This window comes from Dermacentor silvarum, chromosome 11, assembly GCF_013339745.2.
Source record: "Dermacentor silvarum isolate Dsil-2018 chromosome 11, BIME_Dsil_1.4, whole genome shotgun sequence".
Lineage (NCBI taxonomy): Eukaryota > Metazoa > Arthropoda > Arachnida > Ixodida > Ixodidae > Dermacentor > Dermacentor silvarum.
In genome coordinates this window covers 116660442-116672540 of record NC_051164.1, presented here as the reverse complement: position 1 = coordinate 116672540, position 12099 = coordinate 116660442, and the positions used below count along the sequence as shown (strand labels likewise).

Here is a 12099-nt window from a genome sequence, read left to right as displayed (position 1 = left end):
GCTACGGTGGAGCTGGGCAGGGCCACAACGCTTCGGTTTGGAAATGTAACCATGGCGCGCAGTTCAAATTTCATTTTGGACTTCCGATTTTGGTGCCTACGAAGCGCTAAACGTCAGCCAAACGCAGTTGTCCTCAGCGAGCCGCAGTGCGCCTAGCCACTGGACTCGTGGCGCCACCTTGCGGCGGCCGCGGTGTAGCCGGCTGCAGCAACCAATAGCAGTCGTGTATTGTAGTGTGCTTTATTACGAAATAAAGCACACAGAAAAGAGCGAGGATCATGGAGTCTTTTGAAACGAGAGTGTCTGAGAGAAAGGTGACTTCGTGTTCCGATTGCGAGCTCCACGGACCACGTATGACAGCAGAACTTGGCTGAGATGCTCACAACAGCGTATGCTACCCACGGAATATGTTATTTCACCAAGCCCGAGGGGTGGTTCAGGGCCCCTTTAAATTCTTATGGGCTACTGCTAGATCGACTGGGCTTTGCTAGTTTCGGTTACATGGAGCACTGACACTGTGGCCTATGACCATGCCGGCATTATCTCAAAGCGATAATATCGCTATTTCTGCTTGACCCGGTGCCCATATTTAGCATACGCTCATGAAATCCAAGTCCAAATTATCGCACACCGTGGTGTAAGGTGTCCGAAATGATGGTCGTCGTTATTAGTGGCGGCGCATAATAGGTTGTTGACTGTACGATATAGATGCACCAGCCAATTGCATTTACTTATTTTCAGAAAGTCACAGAGGCTATGAACTTCTTTCATTATGGCATTGTTCCCTTGTAAACAGGTTTTCAGCACTAAAAGACACTGAGATCCGCCAAGACTCTTATGATAATTTTTGTGTTCACTCACTCTCGGTCACATGCACACTGGTGCAAACATCCTTCAGATTTAATCCAAGAGGTTGCTTTTAAATGCAGTGAAAACTTTGTGATTATGTTGCCTTGGAAAAGCCATATCCTTGTTTCTTGAATGTTTTCCACACGGTTCTTTCGCCAGTGCCAAATCGCAACACAGCACATCTCTTTGTGATGTATTTTGGCTACTGCGTATAAATTTTCTTGAAAGGCACGGCAGTCACTGATTCCTCATTGTGTTTATTAATGTGTGACAGTGCAAAGATCCACTCCTTGTCAAAGTGTTGAACGTGTACGCCTGCATTATTGCTTCACTGGCAGAAAATGGCTTCATGTCACTGTTGGCATATGTCACATTTACCATATACAGTAGAACCCCGCTGTTATGTTTTTCACGGGACCGTTAAAAAAAACGTAAGAGCCGGGAAACGCAAGAGCCGGGAAACAGGAAAAATTGAGAAATGGGAGTAGTGTTGAACTGCACACAATATTTTAATTATTACGTGTGACAAAAAGTAGTTTCGCCCGACAGCCGAAGTATCGATTGCGATGAGCTATACAAAGTAAGAATAGTAGTTTTATCGTCCGTATAAACTTGTAAACATTCACTTATTAACTAATTAACAAACATGGTGTGAGCACCCACAGGCAAACATGAACACATCATACTCGATGAGCACGGACACGCGCAGTTATGTGCCGCTACAGAAGCGAGCGAAGTGACCTTCGTGCTGTTGTCTATCCCTTCGACGCAAACTGAGCGCCGAGAACACACAGCACGCACAAAGCTACGAGCCGCCGACGCACCTACACTGCGTAGACTCTGCCCCCACGCAGATCGCGTTCAAGATACGGCCCGCGCGACCGTGCGCCGCCGCCCAGTATGATGCCAGAGCACAACTCTGCCCGCTATCCCCGCTATCCCCCCCCTCCCTCGCTCCCTCGCCGGTGCCTCGAGCCCAACGGAAGGAGGCGCGCTTCCTCCCTGCTTTTCTTGTTCTCGCGCGCGAGACGCGGTCGTCGGCTCCCCTCGCACGCTTTCACTCGCACATACGGCATACGTCGCAAAAGAAAGCATACGGCGCGCGGCGACGGCGTTATCGCCCTTGGACTTTATACGGAACATCTATGAGCCCAAACCAATTTTAGGGCCGCAACGCGTCATAGACACCATCTTTAGATAGCAAATGCGGATCTCAAAGGCCATACTTTTGCTGGCGGAAACCGAAAATACGTAATAAGTGTCGCCCCCGGCACTTTGGGCGGCCAATGCCACCGTCAAGCAACCAAGCCAAGTGACATGAAAAGTGAAAATGGCCGCTCGGGCGGGCGCGGTGTGGCAGTTCACAACGTATGATGCGGGAACGGTCCCATAGTTGCGGCGTAACAGCGGGGTTACCAATGCATTGGGTTCTATGGGAGCTGTACTGGGTGTCGGAGATTAGCAGCAGACAATGAAGAAAGAGAATTGAACGTGGGCTGCTGCCTCCGCGCCTGGCGCCAAGAAGTGCGCGCACCGCTATCATCATCATAAAACCTTTTGTGTTCGTCTCTCGCCATTAAAGGCTTCGTTGAGTGTATCGCGGCTCTGTCTTTTCTGGCGACGTGAACGAGTTGCCGGCATTCCGCAACACATGGTGCCGAAACCCGGGACAACGAGCGGATCCCAACGACGTGGACAACGAGCGCCGGCGCCGACGAGTTTCTTTTAGAAACTGAAGCCGGAGCAATCTGATCCTCATCGGAACCGCACCCAGGGAAGCAACGCGTTGAACCGGCTACCTTACGAGCAAGTAATCCGCCATCCTAACGAAATATGGACCGCCTGAAAGCGAAACGCTCTGCTAGACGAACCCAATCAACGAAAATCATTAATGAGGCGACGACGCTGCTGGAGAGCGGCTGCAACGACCGCACGGCATTCAGCAAGGTTATCGACAAACTCGTCGCCAGCCGTGACGAGCTTCAGAAGATCAATGCCGAGCTTGAGGATGTGATTCCTATCGATGATCTTGAAAGAGAGTACGAGTCCGCAGCGCATTATGACGACCAGACGCTTGAGACCCTGACAAGCCTCCGGGCCCGACTCGAAGATCTCAACGTCGGCAGCACGGTGCTGACTCCTCCCTCGACGACGCTCAATACGCCACCTGCCCCAACAACAGTTGCGTCACAGAGCTTCGGAACTCGTCTCCCAACGCTGACCATCAAGCCTTTCCATGGGGACGTGAGTCAATGGACGTCGTTTTGGGAGCAATTCAATGGCGCGGTCCACGCGAATACAACTCTGCGCACGACGGATAAATTCTACTACCTCCGCAACTACCTGGTAGGGGAAGCAGCAGCTGCCATTGCCGGACTACCAACGACTGAAGCGTGTTATGAGAGTGCCATCGATCCGCTAAAGCAGAGGTTCGGGGACAGGAGCCGGATTGTACAGCATCACTTCAGAGCGCTCCGCGAAATGCAGCCCGTGACGTCTCCATTGGATACGAGGGAGTTGCGCAGGCTGTACGACGGAGTCCAGCTGAATGTCCGGTGCCTCAACGTCCTAGAAGTTCCAACCAGCAGTTTTGCGGCGATGCTCTACGACATTCTGCTTCAATCCCTGCCACAAGAAATCGTCGTCGCGTTCCACTGCCATAACCGTCTCCAGGATGACGCACAAGGCACGACACCCTCTGCTTCAGGGGAGGCAACCACAACGTCTTGCAAGAAACTCGAGCAGCTCTTGCGATATACACAGATAGAGCTCGAAACAAGAGAGCATTGTGCTCCATCAACATCCTCCTTCAAAGGCGGCGGGTCCTACAGAAAGCATGTGCCATCGTCATCAGTCCTGCATGCATCGGAACAATCAAAACAAATCCGCAACGAATGTTTCTTTTGCAAATCTACAAGACATGCAACCGAGGTATGCAGCTCTACCTTGACCATATCAGAGAAAAAGAACCGGCTGGCTAAAGCTATGAGGTGCTACCGATGTACTATAAAAGGCCACCGCGCAAACGAGTGCCGGCGGAAGTTGGTGTGCGCGGCATGCTTCAACGATGTGTGACCCAGCTTTTCGAGCGACAAGGGGCGAGAAGCCACATAACGTCGTATCTGATGCTACCAAGCCAATGAAGGAGAGAGTCCGCGGTCGACTGCCGTTACAAGCTGTCAACTTGACAAGGCCATTAATTTACAGACTTTTCGTTCTTGGATCGTCGGTTTCCAACGAGACATCTTACATCAGAGGCATCTTCGACGGAGGCAGTCAACGCACGTTCATTAAGGAAGACCTGGTGGCGCGGTTGGGATTAAAAATCATTAGAGAGACATGCCTAGCGGTGAACACGTTTGCGTCAGACGCTCCTTCTCGTGTGAGAAATTGCAACGTCGTCGAGGTTCATCTACGTAGTCAATTTGATGACAGCGAGCACATCATTGAAGCGATAACCATGCCAGTAATTTGCCACGACATCTCTGCCACGGCTATGCAGTGTTCATTCGCAGCCAAATTACGCGAGCAAAGTTACCGCCTGGCGGACAATCAAACTGTGCCTCGAGGATGTGGCGAGAAAGGCTACTCATAGGATCTGATCAGCTTTGGAACATCTTGAGCGGCGACATCATACTCAGCACGGAAGTGCAAGGATTGGTCGCGGTCAAGACTAATCTCGGCTGGACACTACAAGGTCCTACCATGAAAACGAGCTTCATAAATGGAACATCCGAAGTGATGATCTGCGTCCTCCGAGTGCAAGCTGGAGAAGTTAAAGGATCAGACCGAAGCACACTGGAGTCCTTTTGGTCGTTGGATGCTATGGGAATTGCGCCAAACGAAGCAACTCATGGGCACGCAGACACGTTGTCTGTTTTCCAACGTAAACTTGGAAATATTGGAAAGCGGTACCAAGTAGCCGTGCCGTGTAAAGAACCGGATATTGAGCTACTACAAGACAATTACAGCGTCGCACTCAACCGTTTACGAAATCTGGTTAAGCGCATCTCGAAGCCCGAAGGATTGCTTGAGAGATACGATACGGCGATTCGTCAGTACATTGTTTCCGGCCATGCTGAAGTTGTACTTGACAAGGAATCGATAGATGGCCCTGCGTACTACATGCCACACAGGGAGGTTATTCGTGAGGACTCGCTCACAACCAAGCTCCACGTGGTTTTTGATGCGTCCTCTCACGCCAAAGGGGCCTCGAAACTGGCCCGAACCTAAACCCGGACTTACTGCAGGTTCTCCTTCGCTTCAGATGGTACCTAGTGCCTATGACAGCAGACATCGAGAAGGCGTTCCTGCAAGTGGAGATACGAAAAGAGGACCGTGACCTGTTCAGATTCCTGTGGGTTGACTAACGTCCTGCTGTTTCTTTCAAGGAAGAAGCGGTAGAGGTTTGGTGTAGGAACACAGTACCTTTTAGTTCTACAGCAAGATGTAACAGGCGGCATTGTCCAGGAGAAACCAATCCTGCTGATAGACTGACCCGAGGTGTTTCCTTAAACGCACTAATTACCGAGGTAGACTGGTGGCAAGGACCAGCTTGGCTGAGTAAGGACTCAGAAAAATGGCCAGCTGTGAAGCATTCAGAGCCCCAAATCAACGACATCCTAGGGATAACAGCGACAAATCCTACGACGCTTCACTCTACAGGAAACACATTGCAGTTAACCCCACTGCTAGACGCCACGAAGTTTAGTTCACTGCACAAGCTTCTCCGTGTCACAGCATGGGTGCAGCGCTTTGTCTCGAACGTTAAGTGCAAGATTAAAAAAGCTGGAGTCATCTCTGCTGAAGAAATATTGGCTGCTGAGAGATATTGGATCCGGCAAGTTCAAGCTGAATCGTTTCCTGAGGAGACGAGTTGGTTGCTGGAAAGGCAAGATCCACCCAGTAAATCATGGGTAGCACAACTACACCCATTTCTCGACGAGAACGGGCTTCTACGCGTCAGAGGAAGACTACAGAACCTCACAGACAGCCGAGACGTGAAGCATCCATTGCTACTTCCAAGTCGACATGGTTTCACTGAGCTGGTATTTGCGGATGCCCATCGTCGAGTCATGCATGGAGGAGTAACGGCGATAATACACAACGTACGCGAACGATTCTGGGTCCCAAGAGCACGACAAGCGGCAAAGAAAGCAATCAACCGATGCCTTCTATGCGTCCGCTTTCGCACAAAACCCACTGTGACGCCGTACCCGCCGCTTCCAGTCTGCCGGGTCGAAAAGACTAAACCTTTCCACACTACAGGACTTGATTTTGCCGGACCATTGTATGCGAAGTCGTCCGAGAGCTCCGACAGGAAAATGTACATCGTACTTTTCACATGTGCAGTAACAAGAGTATTGCATTTGGAACTGGTCTCAGATATGTCTTCACCGGCGTTCCTGTTGGCATTCCGGCGTTTCATTGCAAGAAGGGGACTCCCAAGTACCATTTACTCAGACAATGCCTTAACCTTTAAGAGAACGTCGCGGGAGCTACAAAAAATATGGAAAGTACTACGGCAAGACGACTTCCAGGCTTACATTGCGAACCAAAGAATTCAGTGCAAGTTCATCGTAGAAGCGGCCCCATGGTGGGGAGGCTGGTGGGAACGGTTGGTCGGAACCGTAAAAATGGCACTCCGCAAAGTTTTAGGTCGAAGTTGTCTGTGCGCAGAAGAACTTTCAACTATTATTACTGAGGTTGAAGCGGTGCTCAATTCACGACCTCTAACATATTCTGATAATCAGGCAGGCGAGCCTGTAGCCCTCACGCCAGCGCATTTCCTAGTTGGCCAGCAACTTACGACTTTTCCAGAATAAAAGACATTGTCAGACCGAGTAACCCACTACGATGGCAACGACTATCGGCGACGCTTTCAACATCGACAAAAAATCATGAATGACTTCTGGAAGCGATGGAAACATGAATATTTGCTGCGACTACCATCGGCTCATCGCTCACCCACGCATCACTCAAGAAATTTAAAGGTCGGCGACATCGTAACAGTCGACATTCCCAACACGCCCAAGTTATTCTGGCCTCTAGCCTGGGTTCAAGAGGTGTACCCAGGCACCGACGGATTTGTGCGCACCTGTTTAATTCGATTACAGGGAGGCAAAGTCTTCAAGAGGCCAGTGCAGAAGCTACATCGTCTAGAACTAGATGTTACCACATTTGAGGCCCCGGAGGATGTTGGAGATTAGCAGCAGACAACGAAGAAAGAGAATTGAACGTGGGCTGCTGCCTCCGCGCCTGGCGCCAAGAAGTGCGCGCACCGCTATCATCTTCATAAAACTTTTTGTGTTCGTCTCTCGCCATTAAAGGCTTCATTGAGTGTATCGCGGCTCTGTCTTTTCTGGTGACGTGAACGAGTTGCCGGCGTTCCGCAACACTGGGACCAGCCAAAAACGACGTAACAGCCAGGAAAACGCAGCACCCGGGAATGTAACAGCGGGGTTCTACTGTATACAGGGTCATTTATGGGGTGTGGAATTTGCCAGTGCTATTCTGGTCTTGTGCACAGTAAACAAGTGCCTTATCTGCAAGAGAAAGTTGCCGATGCCAGATGGAAAGTATCAGCTATATATCGTAGCTTGCAGAAGGACATTTAAAACAGTTACAAAAGTTTGAAATTTGGGCCAAGTATCGAACCGTAGTTAGGAAAGCACAGGGAAGATAGCACGCATCTCCTCTTCTACTGTGACTCCAACTGCACATGGCACGGCTGAGGGCATCCGTGCGCTATAATCTGCAGCGGGTTCGAATGCTAGGCAGCCTGAAACAACCTGGTGCTGTTTTCTCATTTGCCTAGTTCACTTTGAAGCAAGAGGCAGCACAAAGGGAAATTCGCTCTCTGCTGCTGCCACTCTTCATCACGCCAGCGTTCTGACAGCGAGTGTTCGTGGTGGTCAAGAGAGAGATGTGTTCATGTTTGTGCGTGCACGTGTGACCAGATGCTTCTTAATTTAATTAGTAAGCGAACAGCAATTTATACTGCTGATAAAACTAGTAACCTTGCTTTGTATAACTGTCTAATAATTTGCTATCGCAATCAATGCTTCACCTTTGGGGGCAGAACTGCGACTTTTTTTTTGCGTGTTCTTTGAAATGATGGCCAATTAAAATGAGCGGACATTGAGCGTCACGTGAACCCCAGCATGCTCACTGTGCCTTCATTTCACTCCCAATGTGCTTTTACTGCCACAGTTGACCACTTTGCTGAAGATACTACCATGTTTGACAGGACATACTTCTTGCTGCATTCTGACAGCACTGTTGAAAAAAAATTCTTGTAATGCTTGCAGTGAGTAAATAAATTAGGCATGTGCCTATGATTTGTTTAATGTAATAACAGAGCATTACACAACATTTAATTACTCTGTAATTATTATGAGTCATCAGCAAATGCACAAAGCACCATCCTACAACTTTGTCTTTCTTGCAGTGGAGTATCAATTACCTTAAAATAATTTGTTGTAAATTGGACACATTTATAGAGAGTCCATCATAACTTGCACCTGAAAGGGTTACCAATAGTTCTATTTAATGATTGCCAGCTGTAAAGATGTGTATAAACACAATTGTAGCTATGGAAGATCTTCTGCAAACAATTTCCTACATAAAAAAACTTGTGCGCATGACCCAGAACTGCAAGTACATTTGCATCAATTCCCATAGTCAATTCAACGTCTTTGCTCATGGGGATTTCTTGCATCGCCAATCGTACCTTACTTTGCAGCCCATAACGAATGCAACAAGCAACAGGTCAATGACACTCAGCATTCAAGCTGTTAAGCATTTATCATTCCAAACCATTTGTATTAGCTTTCAGCACCATTGCTTATAAGTATAAAGGCATTACCTTTTATGAAATACTACAATGATGCGCCCATGCTGTGTCTTTGCACATCCATCTCTTCTTGCTGCAGTGTCGTTTGCATCGACGGCAATCATGGTTTACATGTTTTTGGTGCCACTGGTGCTGTGGGCGGTGCTCAAGTACCGCAAGGTGGAGTCTCGCTACTCCCTGTTGGAGACCCTCTGCCTGTACGGCTACTCTCTGGCAGTCTATGTGCCCATCTCTGTGAGTACTGCTTTTCATCATCAGGCTGCCTGAGCAAAGAGAACTAAACAAATGAGATTTTTTGAGTTTGTTTTCATTTTTTGAGTTTGATACCCACAAAACAGGTATTGCATGTGGGTAGTCAAAAACAAACAATAAAACTGTGACATTGTAGCACCTGTCAGGCTAACATACGCAAAATTGTTTATGATAAGAATGCAGGATGTCCTACCAACATGCATTAGCTAGAATCTCAAAGAATATAATGGCTATCTACACAGATAAACATGTGATATTTAAAGGGACTGACAACTGTCATGGCATGTTGGTGGAAATGACAAGACCATGATTTATAGTGATAGAATCGAGCATGCTATTCGCAATTTAAGTAGAAATTATCATTTTTAATTGTCACAGAAAGTCGCAACAGATGTTAAATGGCATGAACTGGTGATGAAACCTTGGTACTTGAGCTGTAGTCAATGAGGTTACTGTACGTAAGTCGAAAGTGCTGCATAGTTATTTTTTGAAATCACACATTATCCATCATAGATCACACAGGCGAACTAAAAGAAAGTTCACACTAATGAGCACCACTGCTAACAAGCACCACGAGGGGAGTGGCAGAGTCGTTGCATGGTGACACACATAAGTGTTTTGTACGTGTGCTAGTTGGCGAGTGAGTACATTAAGTTTTGTGGTTTACAATGCATATTAGGTTTGTTCGATTCAGGAAAGGTGCCGGTTGTGGTGCTGCACCCACCTGCTGCAAAGGTGCACTGCATTGTGACAGTACCCTTCCTTGCACTGCGTGTGATCGAGGATGGCGGAGCAGAGTGCGCCTTGGAGAACCGAGGGTGTAGGCGCAGCACACCGTGCTCAGGGTGCGCTTGGTTGAATTGAATAAGCCTCCTACCACGTAGCTTGGCTTGATTAATATGTAATTGAAGCAGTTAGGCAGGAAAGCACGTAGCTAATAATGGAAAACATTTTCACAGGAACATCAGCTAAATAAAAAAATGATTGCTCTCTTACAGCTAGAGCTGCTCTTGTGGAGTTGACTTGATAGTCTAGATATCTCAGAATCAGTTTCTTCAATACAAAAACGGGCATAATTACATCATAAGTATATACAGAAGGAGTTCCCGTAGTTATAAACTGAAATGAGACCTCCTGTTCGTGATTACAAGAATGATTAATACAAACAATAATGGCAACATGTAAAGTTTACGATAATAAAAGTGTTTGGAAGACAAGGCATAAATGAACAAAAATGCAGCAGTTGAATGCATTAAATAATAACAAGGCTGTAGATTAGTCAATAATAGAAAAAACTACAAAGGGTCCTTTTCCAAGAAAATGAAAAAAGAAATGCAGGAAATAGAGAAACACAGTTAAAGTTAAAGAAAAGAACACATACTGCCCTGAAAAATGAGAGTCGGATGAAGCTAAAATAAAGTGCTTAAGTTCTGTATGAAACCTGTGACCTTTCAACAATTTTAAAGGAAATGGTAATGTGTTCCGGAGGGATAAAGCTGAAAAGTGTAATGACTGCTTGCCGTAGTTGGTGCGAATGCTGGGTAAAGTTCATATTCTCAGCAAATCTTGTATTATTTATAATAAGCAACATCTTTGGTATGATGGTTACTGGAATATTGTTTATTGCCGTAAAAATAAAAATGGCGAGGTTATATTTAACAAGATCAGTCAGATTCAAAATATTATGAGCATGTAATAACTCATTCGCGCTAATACTATGAGATGAAAATTTTATTCGACGAATAGCTCGATTTTGAATGAATTGCAATGACATTAGGTCTCTGTTATAAGTGTTTCCCCATGATTCAATGTTATAGTTGATATGAGAATGAACAAAAACATAATACAGTGTAGAAAATGAGAGATATGGCCATGCTTTAATTGGGACGCGTATTCAATATGCCATTTTCTTTTTTACGTTAGCTATGTGAAGGTGAAATTTAAGGTGGCGATCAAATTCCAGACCTAAATAGGTGCAATGATGAACTGCAGTGATTAGGTGATTGTTGTGGAAATGGGTTGAAGGTGCTTAGGTGATCTCTAATGCGAGGTAAAGACGACAAAATTGGTCTTGTTATGGTTAGTCTGCAGCTTATTTTGTTCACACCACGCGGAGATTGACGCAAGATCTTCGTTTAGCTTACTTGTTAGTGTTGTTGCACACATGTTAGAATTAAATATAGTAGTGTCATCAGCGTACAGAATGCACTACGATGAGGAGAGGCAACTAGGCAGATCATTAATATAAATGAGGAAAAGTAGGGGACCTAATATGGAACCCTGCAGTACACCTATGTTAGTATGTAGTAGCTTCTTTAGAGTAGTACCCAGAAATGTTAACGACTTGTTTTAAATCTTGTAACTGCGGATTAGATGTAGTGGTGGACCTGTTATTCCAATGGCTTCGAGCTTAGCGCAAAGAATCGTGTGATCAATGGTGTCGAAGGCCTTAGTTAGATAGGTCAAGGAATATGGAGGCTGCAAATTTACCTTCATCAATTGCTTTTTTAAGGTAATCAATAAGAGCTATAAGTGCTAAATTAGTTGAAAATTTGGAACGAAAGCCAAATTAATGGGGGGAAAGAATACTAAATTTATTTAAATAATTTGTTAGACACATCTCAATAAGTTTTTGAATAACCTTATTAAAAAATAGAAGAACACAAATAGGTCTATAATTCTGCATGAGCGTGCAGTCACCTTTTTTGAAAACAGGAATGACTTGACCGTGTTTAAGTTCACGTGGGAAGACACCGGTTTTAAAAATGAGGTTAATGATAGCAGAGGGAACATAAGCAATATGTTGTGCAACCATTTTAATATGGTAAGCGTTAATATTATTGTGGCCAGCGCTAGTGGCTTTAAGGGTCCTGATTATTGAAATTACTTCATCAGGCGTAGTTGGAAAAGGAAAAATAAATGAGGTAGGTGGTTAAAGGACATGTTACAGCATGAAGCGGAATCAGAAGTGGTATTGAAGAAAACATCACAGAAGGCATTAGCAATGTCAAGCGGATTACTGTATTCCTTGTTATTATGAATGATTCTCGAAATGACGTTCTGGGCGTTACGATTTAAAAAGGTGTTAACTATTTCCCACTTTTTCCTAGTGTTATTACCACGTTCTACAATTTTATGTTCGT

General features: G+C 46.0%; 1 protein-coding gene across 7 annotated transcripts in view; it reads left to right on the top strand.

The window, feature by feature from the left end:
* LOC119433352 (dnaJ homolog subfamily C member 5) overlaps positions 1–12099 on the top strand; it is a 163394-nt gene that overhangs the window by 105989 nt on the left and 45306 nt on the right. For 5 of the 7 annotated variants that reach the window (XM_049658454.1, XM_049658457.1, XM_049658455.1 and 2 more), the window contains one exon: positions 8784–8938. The exons of the other annotated variants lie outside the window; for them this stretch is intronic. In XM_049658454.1, the coding sequence (XP_049514411.1) occupies positions 8784–8938 (155 nt within the window). The remainder of the gene's footprint in view (positions 1–8783; positions 8939–12099) is intronic. 7 annotated transcript variants of the gene reach the window in all.